Source organism: Neophocaena asiaeorientalis, unplaced genomic scaffold (assembly GCF_003031525.2).
Source record: "Neophocaena asiaeorientalis asiaeorientalis breed wild unplaced genomic scaffold, Neophocaena_asiaeorientalis_V1.1 scaffold70, whole genome shotgun sequence".
NCBI lineage: Eukaryota > Metazoa > Chordata > Mammalia > Artiodactyla > Phocoenidae > Neophocaena > Neophocaena asiaeorientalis.
In genome coordinates, this window is record NW_020175410.1 from 1663336 (window position 1) to 1685108 (window position 21773).

A 21773-nucleotide genomic window follows, 5' to 3' on the forward strand; every position below is an offset into this window, starting at 1 on the left:
AAGACTGGAAATGTGCGTGCAATATACACTTCACTTGTGACCGGGACGTAATCGCTTCGGAATACTCGTGATCCAGGAAAAGTTCTTCTTGGTGGACAAGTGGCTAGGAAATGGAGTGGGACTAGGAAGTCGGGAGGGAGGACATTTGCGGAAAGCAGAGGAAAAACCCCCCCACCTGGCACCGCAGGTGAGGATGCCAGAGTCAGGACATCTGCAACTGTCACCGCCCCATACTTTCTACCACCCCACCAGGTCTCGTTCCTTGCAGCACCGAAAATGGCCCTTTCTTTGTTCGTGGGTCATTTCCCTGCATCCTCGGATTTGACGTCCCAGCCCATTAACAACCCACCCACAGACACCGGCTGTAAAAAGCTAGGAGTGCCCCTGCGCCCAGGGCACGAGTTGATGTGAAGTTTGAGAAACTTATCTGAGAGCGCGCCACACTAGCTCTGGTCTTTTCCCTTAATCCTAGTGCTCCTTTCGTGCTCCTCCACAGTTAGGCGCAGCCCAAGCTTTCCTGCAGGTGACAGTGCCCAAGGGGCACTGACAAGACACGTTTCATGAGAGCAGTGAGCAGGTCGGACACTGGGTGCGGGGTTGGGGCTGGGGGGCGCTGCGGCGCAGCCCGGCCGGCGGAGTGGGAAAGGGAGCCGCTGCCCGCCGGGACTCGGGTTTAGGCGCCAGGCGCGCCGCTTGCAGTCCCGGCTGCTGGCAGGGGCGGGCGGGCGTGGGCGCGCTGCGTGCGTCCAGTCGGCGATAGGAAGTGGAACTGCGAGCGCATGGCGCGGACTGAGCCGGAGTTTTGGAGGGAGTTCGCATGTGGTCAGCACTGGGCTCCTAAGCCAGCCCCCAGCTCACGTTACACTCTATTTATAACCTCTCAGAGCCGTTTCCCCTTGAAAGCAGTTCTCTGGGACCACCTTCTTTTGGCTTCAACCTCTCCTGCTCTTAACATCTGAGTAGCTCGGAGGGAAGCTCCTCCAGGTCCGAGTGTTTATACGTAAAGGAGACTGGCCGCTAGGGCTCAGGACCGGGATTATCCGAGCTCTGCTGAAACGCGGGCGGCTATTGCTTTGGGAGGGGGAAAAGTCACACGGTTTCCAGGGAAAAGTAACAGAGGGTGGCGGCGTTTGGAACCGTCGTGAAGTCTTCTGCCTGGAACCCGAGACTTGCATGCTATGGAACACCCGCTCTTTGGCTGCCTGCGCAGCCCTCACGCCACCGCGCAAGGCTTGCACCCGTTCTCCCAGTCCTCTCTCGCCCTCCATGGAAGATCTGACCATATGTCCTATCCCGAGCTCTCCACTTCTTCCTCGTCTTGCATAATCGCGGGATACCCCAACGAGGAGGGCATGTTTGCCAGCCAGCATCACAGGGGGCACCACCACCACCACCATCATCACCACCACCACCACCAGCAGCAGCAGCACCAGGCTCTGCAAACCAACTGGCACCTCCCGCAGATGTCCTCCCCGCCAAGCGCGGCTCGGCACAGCCTCTGCCTCCAGCCGGACTCGGGAGGGCCCCCGGAGCTGGGAAGCAGCCCGCCGGTCCTGTGTTCCAACTCTTCCAGCTTGGGCTCCAGCACCCCGACCGGGGCCGCGTGCCCTCCAGGGGACTACGGCCGCCAGGCGCTGTCACCCGCGGAGGCGGAGAAGAGAAGTGGCGGCAAGAGGAAAAGCGATAGCTCAGGTAAGGGCGCGCCGGGCACCCTCGGCGAAAGGGGGCGGAGAGATGACTGGGAAGATTCTCGCACTAGAGTGAGGCGGCGGGCGTTATGGTACAGGTCTTTCCTCCCTGGCTCCTCGCCGCCAAATTCGGCGAGGCTGCTTTGGTCCTTTTATTTTGGGGGCACGTGTTTCTCCGAGCGCAACACTCAGCCAACTGCGTTAAGCTCTCCAAGATTCAAACTAGTTTACCAGAGCGTTGAGAAAAAAGGACAAGTGACAAGTATGTGAAATCGATTGCGAAGCGTGACCTTCCATCTGAGCGATGGGGAGAGGATTGCACCCTGGGCTGCAGCGTCCGCTGGCCGTGCGTGCGGGTGCCATTCCTTGACTTTTCCACTGCAAGTTCCCGACTGAGTGGCTAGATTTTTCCCATCGTTAACTGGATTTCCAAATTATTGCACAATAGTTGGAACTTGCAATGGAACTTGGCAGAGCATATGAGAAAAACGTTTTCGTTGTTTTTTTTTTTTTAAATTCTGATTTCAGAGTTCTTTAAATAGCACCCTATTCCAAATGGTAAAAATTTCCCTTTCTTGGGGAAGAAGACAGTCTAGGAATTCAGAGGATTTTAAGGAATGTCAGAGAATTTTAACTAAATACATGCTCAGACCCTTGAAGAAAGACGATTCTTAATAGTAGTTGTATTTATGTGATGCTAACCAAAAAGAAAATCTAAGTTTTTAAAGTGGAAAGTAAAATTCTCCTCCAGGTGAGTATTATCGGAAACAAGTACTGGGAAACAAACAGCAACCCGGGTAGCGCTGGTACTGGAGGGTGTGCGCAGGAGGCACAGACCTACGTGGGGATAACCTGAGCCGCCACGCAAAAAGGGGAACCTTACTGAATGCGGATGCCTGAAGGCAGAGGCTGCCAACTAAATTTTAGCAGTCCAGAGAAACTGAAGTTTTGCAGGCAACTCATCAAAGCCCTGACCTATCCGTATCCTTATGAAATTGTTAAAAGATGCTTTATAATTAAGGAGGTTGTGAGTTTTCTTCTGTAGCTATAGTGCAGCCTGCGTTCCGTCTTTTCGTAAGCTGTCGTTTGTTTAATATAATATTTACATATTTTCTTTCTTTGCGGAATTGGTTTAACAGTCCTGGAAGATAATTCCAGATATTGGTTTGAAAGACTGAAAAATGTCTATCCTTTATAATGCTTTAGGTAAGATCCCACATGAATGACAATGAATGAGCCGCATATTTCATGTTCTTTTGCAGCAATGGTATCAGTTATTCTTAAGCGTTAGTATGGGATGGATTCTTCTATCACAGACTTAAAATCTGACTTTTACATTCCAAGGTCGGGTGAACTTCTAATGCCCCATCACAAATTAGTTAATATCCAAGAAAGTTGCCAGCAGTATCACTCATTTTAATGGTTTTTACTAACCATAAGTGAAACACCCTTCAGACAGAGAGTTAAAAGGTTAATCATAGCAAGGTTTCCATCTTCATTAGAAAAAAAAAGTCAATTTTAGAATGAGATCATTTTATAGAGTTAGCATTTGATATCACTATAACTTTTCTGGGATAAGAGGATCCGAGGTCAGTTTGGTCAGCGGCACTTTAGCATTTACCAGAAGCTCTTACTGTTCATTTTATTTTCTGCAGTGAGAAACCTATGTGATGGATTGTTTCATATGCTGCCTCAACTGAACCAATGCACCTAAGTTTCATAGGGCAAATTGAATTTTCATATAGGCATATGTTATTTTGGATGAGGAGAAATAAGGAAAGTGGGAGCTAAGAACTGGTTCCCTTCAATTATTTTAATAACAACTTTCTTAAGAATATTAGTTATATTAACAGTGCTACCCTCCTTTGGTGGGAAATAACCATATAGCAAAATACGTTTATTTTTTCATGTTGAAGCTGGCAATTAAAGGCCTGGAAAAACAAACAAAAGTTTTCATCAGCTACATAAAGTATTAATAGATTACATCTTGAGCGGGAAATACAATTAGCCATCACCAAGGGTAGAATCACTGGGGAGTTAGAATGAACATTTTCTTTGATGGGATATTTTGAAAGAACTCTTGGCTATCTAAAAAGAAATATAGCAATAGTTTCTGGTTAAATATCTGTATACTCTTTGAAAATAAAATTTAATTAGCCAAATTCAATATTTTAGTTAATTAATATTTGTTAGGTCTTTAGCTAGATTTAAATTCAAGGTAGCTTTTTCCTGGAATGATATTGTATTTGGTCTTCTATAATTTATGTTCACAGTTATTTCATTTCATATTATTATAAGGGCATCTTGAGCTAGCAGAAACTAAAGCAAAGTACAAAGTCAGTGTAATTTTGGTATATTGTTAACACATATATCTCTCATTACTTATAGCATAGTTTTAATGTTTCAGTATTTCCAAAAAATTATATTAAAGTAACTTCTGCACTCTTGAAATTTTAAAATTGTATTAGACAAAACTCACATCATGCATTATAGAGACCATTTATATTTTGTTAGGCAATTTATCATTTCTGTGTATTTCTAGTTGAGAGTAAATGTAATACATAAACCCAGGACAAAGTCGGAACCAAAATTCTGTATCCTTGCATCTCATACCCAGATTGTATGAATATGTGTATGTGTGTATGACTGTGTGAAATTCTAATGGAATTTTAAGCCCTGGAAAACAACCCCAATATTCATCCATGGTACTGATGCTAAAACTATAATATGTAACATTTTCCAGTGTGCATTTCCATGTGTTCCCCTTCCCAAACACACATGAATACACGCATATACAAACTCAAGAAGTTTAAGGGTCTAGAAGCAAATATTTATGGACTTTAGGCTTCCACTATAGTTTACTGACAATTGAAAACAACGAAGTTTAATAGAAAATCACACTATTTTTTTATATGTGTTAAGCATATTTGCAACTTTGAACCTGCTGTGCTTTCCAGCACTATTAGCAAAACCAACATCTGCCGTGCCTTCAAAGCAACTCTTAAAAATCAAAACTTTACAACTGTACTTAATCTATAGAAAACAGGTGATTCTGAAAAAATGTCTATAAATAGTGTGAGTTACTTAGCTTCAGTTACTTTTGATTGTTCACCAAGTAATGTAGTAATAAGTATAATACTGCCTACTTTCAGTTAAAATCACCAAAATAGATTAATCAATCTAACTTTAGTTTTTATGCAGGTAATATACAGTATAAATATGTAAGTATTTTATATTCAAATTAATTAATTTTATAAAAAATCAAAATTATATCAAAAAGGAAGGGAGTGATTCGGGGGTAGTGATTTTACAAGGTTTTGAATCAGATTCTTGTAAAATTGTAAACATTTTATTATAGCTACAAGATCATAAAATACCTGTTGTCAAATTATGTCTGTCTGTATGCCTGGCTCTGCAGAATGATACACAAGTATTATGTTAATATGCTAGAAATTAAAATACCGAGTAGTGTCGTACCTACCCTAACTCTAGAATTATAGTACACTTTTTTCTTGATATTTCTATCGTCATGTTTTCTGAAAGAAAAAAAGTTACTTTATTATTCATCTCTGTATTGCTGGATGATGACTTTTTAGCATTTGCTTTAGAATTTAAAATACAGTCTTCTGAATATAGATGATTATAGGACAGTACTGAAGAAAGTAAGGGCCTCGAATCTATGGAATTTAAAAAGTACCATTTTCAGTCTTTTTCTTGGAGTGGTAGATTAATTTTAGGTGTGAACATTTTTAAACGATGACCTGAGATAAAAATCTGCTAAGTACCATTGACCTACATGAGTGTTCTCAAATGATTACGCTCAAAAGTCAAGAGCAGCAACTCGTTTAGAATCAAGGCGCTTTATTGTGGAAAGTCAGCAATGGATGGAAGGAAGAATGCAAATAAATACTGAAATAGTTTCCATTTCTCCGTAAATATCTTTATTTATAGTTGATTTGAAAAGGAAAAGCATCAAATGTAATACATGACACTGCTAAAACTTTCATTTGGGTTAAAAAGCCTTTACCAAGTATTTAAAATTTTAATCTTTTTTACAGTAATTATCAATGGAAACCATTATGTTGGCACACAGTAAGCTGATCGCCACTAATAAACTGAAAAACATATTTTAAACATTACTTTGTCTGTTTTTGAAAACATAGACCCTTCATCACAGCGTTGGAATTTATAATAACATAATTTTTATTATAAGACCTAAACAGTCTTAAGAAATTATTTTAAACAAAAATAAAATAACAGTAGGGACAACCCATCCCCTTAGATTCAGAGAAACTTGAGAGACTAATTCTATATTTAGTAGAAGAATTAACTTTTTTTTTTTTTAAGAAATAACCTATGTGTGAATTAATAGCTGATTTGTGTTAAAAAAAATCCCCATATATAAACCTATTACATGTATTTAGCCTAGTACTGGTGCCAGTTTTATTCATTTACTATATTAAAATATATATGTGCTGGGAAATTTCATTATTTACTGTATTAAAAATGGCAGCCAGAAACACACAAAAAATGTGATGGCTTTTTAGATTTTCATTTCAAATGAAAATAAACAATATAATACAATAATATATTTTAGTTTTAGGCTGTGTTATAATATATTTTAGTTTTAGACTGTGTTCACTTCAGTAATTTATTTTTAAAATTTAAGAGTGAGGTTTTTTTCCCCAAGAATTGCTATAATTATTACAAACATTTACGAGTGATAAATGATAAGGGTGAAAAGATATTAGCAAATAAAATACACACAGGAATTCCTTAACTAGTATTTGTTGACTTAAGAGTTGTGGATGATTTATCTCTCATTTCTTTTGTATTTTTGCCATGTTGTTTTTTATAATAATAAAAAATTTTGTGAGGAAAATATATTAGCACATGAAGTAAGACTATCAGGAGTAGAATTCTTTCCCACTTGATTGTAATCATAAAATAAGAAGGATTAATTATTGAGTGGCCAGGTAAATTACATTTCCTGGATTATTGTATTGGTGACTGATTTCAATGGTTTCATTAAAAAAAAAAGATAAAACACTCACAACTTATTTCTCTCATGTGTTTTAGTCATTAATATGGTTTAGTTATCAATAATAAGCTTTTTGTAAAGTTTATAAAGAAAATCAAACAATAACATTTTGCCTATTTTTGTTAGGATACCTTTATGATTATTTATTGGAATAGCTGTATCAAACTGAAACCCCCAAGTAGAGATGGAGTAACACAATAAAGAAAAATGAGTAACAACACTCTCTCATTCTCCACACTACTTCTAAATCATAGTCATCAGTGAAGTTCAAAATTCAATTGGAGGAAACCTTGTAGAATATTTTATTACTCTCGTGAAGTAAAACTTAAAATAGTAAAGGTCATTTTACATCCCAGGCTTCAATTTGCATTACCTATGTAGAGGCAGAAGTAACTTAACTTGGATCCCCTTTTCTCTAATGATTTTCTACTTACATTACAGAAACGTAAGGAATTTATTTTCCCTTTAAGGAATTGTGTTAGATAGTATTTTATGATACAAAGTAATAAATAATATATCTATTAATCCATTTGTATAAATTTCCGATGTTTTTTCATACTTCAGAGTAATATTTCTTTTTAAAACCTTTTGAAATACTTCTTACTAAATTAACTGAGAATTACTTGGTAAAAATATACCTTCATTTGGAATTGATTGGGTCAATTATTAATATTCCTTTATATTTGGAATTTGAAATATACAATTAAAGTCCCCTTATCCATGAAACCTTTATTTATAATGTCACATTTTCCACAGCAATATAATATTTCTGAATTTAATGTGTTACTGCCTGCAGATTTGGTACTTTTTTGGTACCAAATTTGGTACTTTGGGTACTTTTTGGTACAAATTTGGAATATTGATTTTCATAGGGCTCTGAAATTATTTTATGAGATGCTTTTTGATCTCTTCCATGTGCATACGAATAAGAAAAATCAGGTGAAATCTGTATTAATAAGTACACATTTTTGGAAGGGGTTTGTATGGGGAAAACTCTTTCAAAAATAATTACTTTGCTCTCTATACTATATAGATTTTAAAATTAATAAATTTAATCTTCAGTTTATCTGATATTATACCTATGTTACTTTTCAAAATTATCATTTCCTTAAAAGTTTAATAGTTCTAAAATATTTGTGTATTTTGGTGACTTAATTCTTACATCCTTGGAGTTTTTAGTTTTATTGCAAATATAAGTTTAGTAGGTAATAACTCGTAGTAGCGAAAATGTTAGGGTTTTGTTTAAAGATTTAAATTCAGAAATCGTTGCTCTTCAATATTTCATAGAATCAATTCGATTAGAATGTTTCAAATGTATTGGGCTGGCAAAAAGTTCGTTCGGGTTTTTCCGTAAGATGTTACAGAAAAACCCGAACGTATTTTTTGGCCAAGCCAACATTTAAATATCCTAGTGTTTGTTTTCATAAGCCTTCTTTCTAAGATGTTATAGGTATGTTTCTTGAAGCTAGATAGACTGTATTGGTTGAAATTGTGAACATAAGGTGTTTATTTTTTATAGTTTTTAGTCCCTACTGTATTTTAATAGAAAGGTTAATGGTATAAAAAAACAGTGAAGGTGCTGAATTAACTAGGACATGGCAGCTACACTTAAAGCACACTGTATACATATAGCTGATTCACTGTTATGCAGCAGAAACTAACACAACATTGTAAAGCAATTATACTACAATAAAGGTGTTAAAAAAATAAAATACAATAAACATTAAAAATAATTATTTATATAAATGTATATATACACTAATAGAATTTCAAATTTAATTTCTTCATAACAGATCATCTGAACTAAAGTATCCAATTAGAGACGATAATATGATGTTAAGCGTTCTAGTTACAAAATAAAATATTAAGTTTGAAGCATATACGGCTGTGTGGAGAGTCCAACAGGCTGAAGCTGATAATCAGTGCTAGTCATAAAATCAAATCTGCCAACTCCCTGCAGTTTCTGTTTTCTTTTGTTTTTCTCTCCACACATTTCAAGAGATTTTATAATGCTGCAAGAAAAAAAAAAAATCCCAGTTATCTTACATGACTGTGGGCAAGAAAATGATTAAGATGAAGTCATCTCTCTCTCAGGCTCTGTGGAAACCTAGAGGAGAGTCCAGCTTGGGTTGGTGGATGCCAGTAGAATTTTAAAGGCCTAGAGTTTTGCTCTTTGAAAATATAGCCTTAAAACTTTGCCAGAAATAACACCCAAATAAAAACTTATTTTTGCAAATGATAGTTATATGCAAGTGTAGTGGTGAAATATATTCGGTGTCTGTATAGGCGGCTTCTTACAACTTTCTAGACTGCACAGGAAACTTTTGGATGAGTATTCTTAGCCTCCTGAAAAACTAGCAAACTAAACTGAGGTGTATTCTCATTAGTTTAAAAAAATGTATAAAATGGCCAATGACTCTTATCAAATAAACAATGAATACCAAGTAAATTTCACAAAAGATTGATTTTATTTTGTTAGTTAAAATACACAGTTCAGGAAAATAGAATTGTGCCGTCAGAAACTTACTGGGAACTAAATTGATAAATAGTAGCTTTGATTTTGTAGGATGCCAGTAATTTAGCAAATGGCTTTCACATTTTAAGAACCATCCGAAGAGAGCTTTACTCCCAACTGGATACATTGACTTTTAAGTGATATCTCTCTTATTTAATATTTTCAAAAGTAAAATGAGTTTTCAGTATTTTTAACATCTTTAACAATGAAAACCTCCCCAACTACAGGCTACATTTACTTTGGGTTTTTTTTCCTTATTTGTAGTATAAATGGGTCTGGATGCATTAAACTAGAGAATATCTACATGTAAACTACTAAGAAAGACTGAAATGACAGGAAAACCAGAGGTTAGGCACCCAAATTTAGGGGCCTGCTGCCACACACATTTCCAGGATTACTATTTTTGAACATTTACCTTCAAAATTCAGGGACTTGTGGAGGCCTTTTCTTCCAGAACTATTCTTTGTTCCTAGAAGTAGAGCACCCCATTTTTTCTTGGATACCCAGATGTTTGGGAAAATAAGAAGAAACAGCAATGCTATTTTTTAATTTTTTTTGCATTTTTAGTCAATAGTTCATAGATCACAAAGGATTTATCTTATTTCTTTGTTATCCTATTAGGTAAGAAAATAGGTGGCACACCCATAGCAATAACTGAAGAGAGGTTGATGGTGACTATTTAATGGTGGGCAGTGTGTCGGGAAGCAACAGGATGGGGCATCACTCAGGGCCTGCCCACAATTGGAAAACATTAGCGCCTGTAAACCTGACAAAATAGAGGGAGCTTTTACACGAATCTGGAATCCAGTAAGAGCAGCAGGACAGAAGCCTTCCAGCAAAGTTGGGACTTCAGATGGAAGATTGCAGCTAATCGCAAATATCACACAGTAGCCTCTCTTCATGCCTTCCCATCTCCTTCTGTCGCCTCCCACTGGCCAGATATAATCAGAATATAGAGAAGCAGATCGCAGAGGTCTCGGTAGATAAAATCCATAGAAGTCAACCTAAAGGAATGCAGGCCATAGCAGAGAAATGTCAAGAGTTGATCTGGGAGAACATAACAGATCCTTCTGTCTCTTCTAACTATAATTTAACTTCTCTGTAGTGTAGTTTCCTAAAAATTAAAGTGAGTCAGTAAACATAAAGTACTTAAAACAATGTCTGGCTCAGTAAGTGTTGTTATTTTTATCTTCTATCAATGTAGGTGCAATTATGTTGCGGGTATACACCATCTGGAAACAATCTCTGTCTTATGTTGCCTGTTTATTTGTATTTTACTGCTAATATTACTGTAGGAAATGTTGCTTGCCTGAGATTGCTATTTAAAATAATCTGCAACTGTCCCTAGAGTTATGTCTCATGCCATATTCCTGAAATGTAGGATGAGTTTTAGACCAAGCTGTGTAAGAGACTCAAGTTTCCTTCACTTAATAACCCTTAAGATTCCCATTCTTTACCCTTTTTGTTTGGACATCTCCTAACCTTTCTCAAATGTCTCCTACCACTTCTCCATCAAACACCTGTTTTCAAGAGGAATGTACAAAGGGGTATTTAGTCAAGAGGGAACAGAACTTAAACCAAAGGGTTTTAAATATGAAAATAAAATATCAGGTCTCTCTTGCCGTTGCTAACTAGGAAGTTGGACTTGACGTTGTTCTGCTCTGTTATAAAGTTCATTGCTGAGAGAATTTACATATTATAGCCCTTTGTTATTTTTGATGGTTCCATTTGGACACCCTCATGAATGGTAAATATGTAAGTGCTACAAAAAACTAAAAATGTATTATATCTCACATAAAATGCATAAAGACATGTTTATAATGGTGATGTTATTTTTTCAAAGGAAATGATTATTTGTTTTTGTATTTATTTATATTTAATAAATTCCTGAGAATTATTGCTTAGGTTGAGGCAATAGAGAACAAAACCCGCCCAAGTTGTAAGTCCTGAGTGATTAGCTAGTTTCATTCTATTCAGCTTACTCACCTCTCCTATGCTCACAGTTTAATGTGGCAAATTCAGAAATGTATTTCAGAGAAATTTTATATGTGATGGTCTGTGGCAGTTGTTTTTGAATAAATAGTAGAATCAAATACTATATTAAAATTCTAAATGTCAAGAGCTAACTTTCAAAGCTCTTAGATTGACAGCAACTTAATCCCTAAAATGAGAGAGTTTTAAAGGACTATTGATTACTTCTCTGCTAGATAATGGGAGGGCTGAGAGGTGGTAGGGACAGGGGTACAGGAAGAAAACAAAACATTGCATGTTCAGTAATACACAGAAGCGGCAAGGAAGAGCCAACTTCATCAACTATTTCATTCCTCTTGGGTTTCAAGGGTAGGCTTGATTTGTCAGTTTTATAAATGATTTATAATCGATAATGTTTCAACAGATGAATAGGATCAGAATTATCAAGACACTAGAAGAGACCCAAGGCATCACACAGTTCGATTAATGTATTTTCTAGATGAGAGACTGCACCCAGAGAAGTTGAGTAATGTCTGTGCACTCAGCCAAGTAGTACCAACTGAACTTCCATATCTTAACTTCAGCCTAGTGCCCTTAAAAGGAAAATCTCATATCATATTTTGAAACTTTAAGTATTTAGTCTTCCCAATGAAAGTAAATTTCAGCTCATTTAAAATGTTGGCTACTGCTTTTGAGTGAATAAAAATTTGGCAAAATGCTTTACCTGGGTGTAAACTACCTCTCTCTGAATTTATGATGACCTCGGTCATTTTTCATTCTTGTTTTATAAATATGAACACTGTTATTCTTTCTTAGCTTCAGTTTTCTGATGACGTAGTTCTTGCTGTGGGTTACCATTGTGCCTGCCTATTTTTGACACCTTGTACAATAAACCATAGCATTTTAAAGTTTAATATATGGTAATGTGCAGATGGACTTTGCTATATGATATCTATAAGTAACAGGTATTTATATAAGGGGAATCATATTTTGGGTAGCCATTTGTGAACTGAAGAATCTGTCTCCTGTTTTAAAATGTTTAATGCAATACTAGTAGATTTTATTTGGTTGGGCTTTACCTATAACATATTTGCATTTTGTGTGCAATGTGATAAATAGCTACAAGTAGACACCAAGCAACTTTCCCTTGTCTCAAGTCTTAACTTTAACTCCATTTTAAAATAATTATTGATCTTATTTTTTAATTGAATACAATCTTTTTTTTTGCCCAGAAGATACTAAAAAATGTTAATGATTGACCATTTTTTGCCTTTGCTAACCAGATGTGCCTTCCTTGTTTCTCTTCCTGTCCTGCTGACACCCATCTTCGCCATCATCTGTGAACACCAGACCCATGTGCTTCTCCCCAATACAGTGAACCATATAACCTCTGGAACACTCTAACACCGACCTCTCATGGAAATTCCAGATCCTTAGTTTTTACTAGACCCTCGAAAACAAAATTAAACATAAAATATACAGTTGGTTCTTCCAAGAATTTTTTTCTTCTTTTGTCTAAACACAACTCTGTTTCCAAGGTGATAAAAAATAATTCCTCTTCTACCTAGTTCATTTTAATTTACAGCCAAAATCCCTTCATGTTAATGGTCTCAATTGATGATTCTCCACTCCTTTTCCACTAGACTTAAATTCAAAGTCAGTCATGCCGCCTTTTCCTACACAGCTCAGGCCAAATCCATTCTATTGCATATCATTCTATATTATTTTTCGTATTCCTACTTTGATGTTTCTTGCACTTAATTTTGTTCTCTCTACAGGATTTCTGATGTAGCTCTCTCTTCCAGATATCTTTACTTCTGCTCATTCTTCCATAATTAAATCCTACATTCACCATATAGTAATATTTCGACTTTGTCATTCCTCTTCTTGGAATTCTGCATTAAACTGAATGTATTCTACACTGACAATATGAATGTTTAATTATAGGCTTTGATGCATATGCATGGAGTGGCTAATGGTCGTCAATGATATACAAGATAAATCTATATATAGGTTTTACTTGTACTGCTTCTTGTGTGCAATTACTTTTTGTTTAATATCATTTATATCTAATTATATGTTATATATTACATATAATTAAATATATAATATAATCTCATACATATTACATATATAATCTGATAGATGTATTTAGAGCAGTTTTTTTCTGGCAAAGTCATCTTTCATTTAGTCTTTGGAGTACAATGTGAAATGTTACTTTAAAACTGTGTTCTGATAATTCCTAATGTGGGTACCTAAATATTTATAGTCATAATTGCATTGAAGAATTTTTCACACAAGATTTCCTGCATCTTCCATTTGACAAGACATGCTACATATTACTTACTATCCAATCTCTTTTGCTAAAAATTTAGGGATATATATTAATGGGATTCCATCTACAGTATCCCAACTCAGTCATTAAAGGCTTTGTTGACCAGCTGGGCCAGTTTTGTTGATATTGATTTTGCTTTTTTTTTTAACCAATATTTCCTCAATAAACATGTTTATGTCTACCCCTTTTTAAAAAGTTTATTATTTTGAGAAAATTTTATAATCACATATAGTTGTAAGAAATAATACAGAGGGATCTCGATACCCTTTACTTAGTTTTCCCCAGTGTTAATATTGTAATACAGTTGTATAACCAGGAACTGACATTGATAAAATCCACTAATCTTATTCAGATTTCACTAGCTCTATTGCACTCTTGTGTGTATGTGTGTGTGTATTTAGCTCTATGCTGCCTGCCAGATTTATTTTGTATTTTGATTCTGAAGCCTGTAATATCTTTTTCCAATATGTATTTATTATTTTCATTAATATACAGCTTGTGACACCTTCTCAGGTCAATACCACCCTAAGCTAATGACTGCATTTCTCTTACCACATTAATGTCTGTATTCTGCATAACAACACAGTTAAATTTGCTGTTTTATTTCACATGTCTCTAGTCTTTGATTTGAATTACATGTATTCGCAAAGAAAAAGTCTATCTTCTTTTTCTTTTAATGTGGTATCCAGCATTAGGATAGGTGCATAGAAGTGCTTGGAAAATCCCATTTGTGGCATAGAAAATGCTTCACTAATGTTGAATGAATTGTTTGTATCGGGGGTTTTCTGAGACTCTTGGTTCCAGGATTCTAGTAGTTGGGCAAATTCAGAAGATTGTTGGTCAATCCATAAGGGAGTTTAATGAATATTGACTTTAAGTAATTATCTGTATTTGTTTCTGAATGATTTTTATGGATGCTTTCTAAAGTGAAATACCTTTGATTACATGGCATATATTTACCATTTGTGAATTAATCGAGACAAAAATACTCATTTATTAGAAACTTTATTATAAATCAGCAAAAATCATCTACATTTTCAAAGGTAAGGTGCATATACTTTCAACAATTTAGTGACTGTTAAGCCCAGTTTCCCATTAACTAATGTATAGAAATGTCTCATTCCATTATTTTGGGGTGAGGCGAGATTCTATGAAAATTCTGTGCAGTTATGCTGTGAATTGTTGAGCTTTTGCACACTACATACAACCAAGTAATCATAGTACTTAAAATGTCTAACAAAGCCAAAAAATTAAATTAAACTTGAAATTATCAGGCATTTGGGGAAAATACGGAGTATTGATCAATCAGTATTGTAGTGTTGGATAATGGCACAAATGGTGATTTGAAAAAGAAGATAGGTAATTTTCAAAATTTTCAAGTATGCTGAATTTTAAAAAAGAAATGAAAAATCCCTTTTCTGAGTGCCTTGATATAGTGATGCTGATTCAATCCATGATGCCTCAGCCTGTATCATTCTGCTTTAAGTATGACTGGTTAACCAGATTCAAACAATGGTATGTGATTAGAGAATGTGGATCCAAGACACTGACAAGTGACCACACATGAGGTGGTCTGGCTAGTAAGGAGAGAGCAATGACCGTGAGAAGTGGGCAGGCTAAAAAAAAATCATCTCACTTGTGGCTTTGAGCTTAGTCACACATCACACACGAACTGTCTCATGAAAAGAAAGTTTGCAGTGAGTCTACTTATGCAAGTAAGTTAGCATTTATTTTTGTAAAAGAGGTAAAATTAACCCATATTGCAAAACATTTTGACAATTTTTTAAAAACTCTGTTATCCATGACTCTGAAACGGATTCTATTTTAACAATTCCTTCAGCTCATAAAGAAAAATAACTTTCAGATTTTCCATGCTTCTGGACCTTTTCATTAACATGGTATCATGAGATTACTTTATTCAGACCAGTAACTCTCAACACTGATGTTACATTGGAATGATCTGGGCAGTCTTAAAAAATTCTCGTGCCTCATAGAGTATGATTAAGTTAATCTAGAGCAGAGCTTGAATTTTTTAAATTTTATAATGGAAAAATTATATCATTAAAAGAATAGAGATAATAGTATAATGAACCTTCAGGTGCCCATCATGTTCAATATAGATCAACACGTGGCAAATCTCAACTCATTTATCATTCCATTCCTCCCTTACCTTGTCCCAATTACTTTGAAACAAATCTCAGATTTCTTGTTATTTCATCTGAACACTGATACTTTTAAAAAGCTCTCAAGTGATTCTAATGTATAGCCAAGACAGAGAACTACCAATGGGTAGTTCTCTCAAGTGATTCTAATGTATAGCCAAGACAGAGAACTACTCTTGTTTCTAGGTTAAAAAGCTCTGAGCGGCAGGGATGCTGTATTCTAAATCTTACCCTTTTCTGCCCATGGAGAGCAATGTTAGACACAGTCGCTCAATAAAACATTACACATTTCCTAGAAATGGCCATTTGTATATCTCTGTTTATCACCAATAATCTTAATACTCTCCTATGCTGTGTAGTATGGTAGCCACTAGCCATATATGACTATTTAAATTTTAATTAATTAAAGTTAATTAAATTTAAAAACCAGTTCCTTTGTATCAGTAAACACATTCCAAATACTCACTAGCCACGTGTGGCTAATTGGCTAATGTATTGAACAGTGCAGATATAGAACATTTCAATCTGTTAGAAAGTCCACTTGAACAGTGCTTCTAGACAAAAAGACAAACTTTCTGACTCTTCGGCTATTGAAAGAGTCATCAAGGATGGGAAACTTCTCAAGTAGAGAAAGAGATAATGAGAATTCAAATACCACACAAAGCTAAATTCAGTTAAAAGTATAGCTGTAAAAGTCGAAAAATATCTGAAATTAAAATGTAAGGAGCATTACCTTGCTAAAAGTTTTCTTGGATAAATGCTTGCTTTACTCAACCACATGTTTACTAAAATAAAATACATTCATGGTTTTGAAAAGGCCGAAGTGTACCTTAAAATAATGGTTAATTAAACATAATGTGTAATGTGGGATTTGGGCACTTACCAAAATAAAAGCAAAATGAAAGATGCTAAATTGTTGAATTATAAATGCAGAATTAAAACGAAGTAAATTACAACATAATGATGAGTGTGAGTGTAAAAAATAATAGAATTTTGGAAGTGGGAAGGCAAACAATGAAAGCATATTCAAAAATGTAAGGTCAACTAGGGAGATTCTTCCAGGCCTCTTGAGGAATAGGGAGGAGAACATTTTTCTGGGAACGGGTGGGGAACATGCCAGGAATTAGGCTAGATTTTCCAGGGGGAAAGTATGAAAACTTAATAGAATCAGACAGTGGCAATTAATGACAAAGAATTATTAACTTTTAAAGCCTCTCAAAAGATTTGGTCTTTTATAGTCCCTGGTATGAATTCCAGAATTGCAAGTCAGGTAGCTGACAAACAGAAGAGTGTATTAGAGAAGATTTTTAACTTTGGGGGAAGAAAATGAGGATAAAATATTCATCTTGGCATTAGCGAAGAGCAAATGCAAGGAAAAGTGAAGTATAGGGAGTCTCACATCTGTCCTGTGAACCATCTGGGCCTGTTTGGCTGCAGCCATACATTACACAATTAAGCTGCCAACCGCAGAGTTTTGAATATGTGGGAAGCAGGACTATTCATCAGTGGATTCATCTTTAATAGAGATTAATTGGTAACTAATTGATGATTGAACTACTGGCGATTTATGGGAGAAAAGGCAATATTGATACTACATATTAAGCAACAATCTCACTGGATACTTTCATGTTAGAATTTATGAGTTGAGAGTGTATATTCATGTAGGAAAATGTAGGAAAAATGTCAATGATTGCGTTCAGACTATCTTAGGAACACACAAAAAAACAAACATATATATTATAGCACTGGGCCAAGCATACGTAAGTGTCCAGGCAACTCTCACTGTTTTTTTGAGAGGTTTTGGAATAGAATCAGGCCAGACCAAATGTAATTTGTAATAAAGTGTTATTGGCAGTGTAGAAGAAGAGTAAAGAAAACATTTTAGTAGTTTTCAGTGAGAGAAATTTTGTATTGAAAATTTGCTCATAAAATGTTGGTGGCCATTGGTGTGTAAATGTGTGGATGTGGTCATCTCTGTTACTAATGGCAATTGGATTTTTACTTTAGATGAATAAATCTTAGTTTTTCCCAGTTAAAAAAAAAAAAAGATGTTTTTTCCATGGACCCAGTAATAAAGATAAGGGGTTATATTTTTATGAAAACCAGATAGAAGAAAGAGTCTGCATTGGCAAAGCATCTCTATTTAAAAAAGAGCAACGCTAATTAAAGAATGTTAGCTAACTGCAATAGAGTTGAATGGATGTTAGTACACAGTAGACATAGATGACTTCCAGATTGCATGGTTTTACCTTGACAACTCAGGTTGTGAAAAAGCCAAACTAAACCAATAGGAAATTTAAATATGTTATTCAAAGTGGGTGGAATAAAGAGGTTCCACAATTTAACTGTGTCCCGAAGAGGTGCTGAATGAGCGAGGGGCTGCTTCACACAAGAGTCAGAAGCAGAACTATTATTAAGGGATGTTCTTCATGAGGTAGTTGTGCTATTCTCAGTTCAGCTATAAATACCCTCACATTTTCTCTACCCTTCTCCTAATATTAGAAACAAAAACTAAAACACAGAAAGTTCTCATTTTACATTTTCTGATAGAATTATACTTCTTTTTGAACCACATATTAACCTTAGGAAGCAGCATTAGTATTTTAGATAAAGCTGAAATCTTACAAACAAGTAACTCAGAGAAAGACTATCTAGATAAATGGTAATTAGTATCAAATTGTAGCCTATCCTCCCCCTGCCCCCAGAAACACACAGGACACACACACCAATGCCATAGGTATTTCAGTAGCCTCATAATTCACAAACTCAGACATAACTCATTAAATGAGCACTCTGTGCGAGGGACTTGGTTCCGTGATGTGGGTACACTGATACGAATAGAACACCTTGAGGTTTCTGGAGGGGTCCATAGCATAGTAGGGAAGGCAAAGATGGAAACAACTAAATGCAGCAATATAATAGAAGAAATAATAATGTAGCAAAGGTGATGAAAACATCCTGAGAAATCCAGGAAGGTTTCAGAAAGTGCATGACACCTCCCTCAATTCCTCTCATTTCTTACTTCTCCCTTCTGAAGCCATGAGTACCTAAAAATCTATTAAACTGTGGCCTGGATCAGATCACCCTTGGAGAAAAATATGAGTATCCTAGTTGAATATTGTAGATATGAAATGCAGAGTAGGTTTTGGGCTCCTGGGATCCTGCACAAAATCATGCACAAGAGTCCCTAGGACACTCATATCCATACCTTTAATCATTATGATTTAAGCATTCATTTGTCTTATGCACCAAGGTTTGTGGGGCAGTAATTGATTGTACATAGCTAAACTTTGTAATTCAAAAATTTTATCCCCAGGTTATTATTTGCTAAAATCACAGTGAAAGGTAAAAGATGCTAGCTGGTTAAATATATATGCTGTATTATACTTGGCATGATATCGATGTTATCTTGATAAGGCAGGAAAGGATTAGGCCCATGGAGGACGTTGTGGGGTACATTTATAGGCATGACTGTGATGTTATTAGCTCTCCCATATTTCAAGGGCTGACTTTACTAGAATATTGTGAAACAAGTGAAATGACTTTTAGTCCTTCCTAGGTTTCCCTTCTTTAGTCTTCTTGGCATTTCTCTCCATCTTTATCTTGAGAGCTGTTAAGACTTTCCTGCAGACTACATTTAAGCACCTTCATAGAATGTTAGAACTGGAAGGGATTCTAGAATTTATCAAAACCACCCTGTCAATCTTAAAGATGAGAAAATTGAGGCTCAGAGAGTGACATCCCTAAAATAATGTGTGCAGAGATGGGGCTAATAACTTCCAATTCAGTAACTTTCTCTTATTTCTATAATCTGCTGTTTGAATATTTCACCCCATTTATTTAATATTAAGATGTCAAATAGCTACACTCTTTCTTGCTCAACTGTTCACTTTCTACAGTAAGGGTATTGAAAGCATAGAAATCTACTTTCCTAGACTAGCAATATTATCATTTCATTACCACTGTCCACTTGGTTTGAATGAATACTGAGTGTTAGCTGATTTCTTTTACTTGAATCTGGAAGGGATAGAATTTCCTTTGATGGGACCTCAGTGTCTGCCTTGCTTAACATTTACTTCCTGGTAAAACTGGTCATTCGTTGAGGAGGAATAATTTGGGCCATTCTGGAGTTGATGTCTATTCTTCATATTTACTCTGAAAATTTAAACATTAACATATATTTTATCAGTGATTAATATAAAAATTAAATCTATAGTGTTGTTATACTTGAAATTACTTCATGATCTGGCATTTGAGGGTTCCCCGGTATTGCAAGTGCTTTTTCTCAATTCCAGACATCTTACTTGAATTTTTTTGTTTCATCACTTTTTGCTTTTAATGTTCCTTCGGTTATCTTCCAAAACATATTCAGTGTTACCAGTTCATCAGGGTGCTTTTTTTTTTCTCTTAGTTTCGGGTAATAGTAGCTTTCTTTGTTCATTTTCTTTTCTTTAAGTTATTCTGTAAATGTATGTGGAAGAAGTTGTATCAGTTCACACATTTGACTATATTGAATCACATGGGTTTGATTTGCCAAAATGTATAACATCGTCTTGAACATTTAGTGTGTGCTTAGAAGAAAGCCTGAACTGTAAGAAAAGGGTTTTTTGCGGGTGATGTCCACTTAACTAATAAATCTGTCATCACTGACTGGTCTCCATTTCCTCAGAAATAAACAAATCACTATTAAGTTCTTTGAAGCAGGAGACTGCCAGGAAACACGAAAGTCACTTTTGCTTCATCCTCCAAGATAAAGTATTTAATAAGTGGAAATGAGATGCAACAGAAGGAGCCATGGGGTCTTCACACCTGCTAGAAAGTCCAGCAGATCTCCACAGAGCAGGAATTCAAACAAACCTCAGACTTGACGTTCAGCAAAAGTGCAGAGACGAAGCCAAGAAAAAACTTTAGAAGGCCCTTGGAAACTTCTTAAGTTGAAAGCCTGAATTATGGAAACCTAGGAAATTTGAAGAGGAAAGGCCAGGAATCTGGAGGCCTGTGGCCCCCAGCTGAATTAGGCATAGAGTTGTTTTATCTTTAGGGTATTTCATTTTCTACTTTAAATCAAATGGCAGTTGATCCTGACATAAGAACATGTATTAGAAAGGCAGGGTCTTGGTTAAGGAGTAAACGTCAAGCATCCATCACTGACGGCTTTTTGTTTGCTTGTTTGCTTGCTTATTTAATTTCAGAGAACTCCAGACCTATGTTTTATTTTTGTCTATCTCAGTCAAAATAAATGGGTTTCTTTAAAGTAAATGCACATGTATTCTAGCCAGGAATTCACTAGGGAAATACAAAGTCAAGTAAGAGGCAGAACAAAAAAAGAAGCCAAATGTTAAAGCTCCTAGAAAGACCAAAAAGCAAATAAGATACAAAGGAAATAAAAAAAAAGAAAACTCAAGTATATCTCCAAATTAAATTTAAAAGGGTGATACCTTGCTATTTTCTTTAAATTTTGTGTTCACCCTTTATTTTTAATTAAGGAATTTATTTGTCTCAGTAACAGAGCAAATTTCTCTTAACCCATTTCCTTTACATGTAGTTCTTAGGTCTGTGAGCACAAGTTACTGTGATTGATATTTGTTTTAACATCATAATGCTAAAAAAAAAAAAAAAGCAAAACACACGATCTAAATTACAATTTTTGTTTGAACTAAAAACTTTTTTCATCTCAAGGTTGATAAACCCCTTAACTCAGGTGGTAGACCGATACGTACATACATACATACATAGATTTCAAATAGATGATGTAGAAAAGACCAAGAGCGTAACTGGGGAGATCAAGACAGTAAGTTGTTTTGTGTCTGCCAATAGCCCAGTGACTGGAATAATGCCATTACTGTACTCACTTCTCACTGCCTGCTTTATACTAATCTGTCACTACTTTAAGGATGCCTGCACTGTGCAATTATTTATAATGGTTCTGCCTTCAAGAAACTTGCACATTCACTTTTTCTTTTAAAAATAAATTTTTAAAATAAATCTGATGCTATGCCATCAGATATTTAAAAAATTATCATAGAAATTTCTCTTGCTTGACATGAACAGATTTGGTGCC

The 21773-nt window shown here is 35.7% G+C and overlaps 1 protein-coding gene across 1 annotated transcript in view; it reads left to right on the top strand.

Annotated features, from left to right (window-relative positions):
* Window positions 1–978: 978 nt before the first annotated feature.
* MEOX2 (mesenchyme homeobox 2) overlaps window positions 979–21773 on the top strand; it is a 64669-nt gene continuing 43874 nt past the window's right edge. The window contains exon 1 of the mRNA XM_024767121.1: window positions 979–1692. Within this exon, the coding sequence (XP_024622889.1) occupies window positions 1179–1692 (514 nt within the window). The 5' untranslated portion in view covers window positions 979–1178. The remainder of the gene's footprint in view (window positions 1693–21773) is intronic.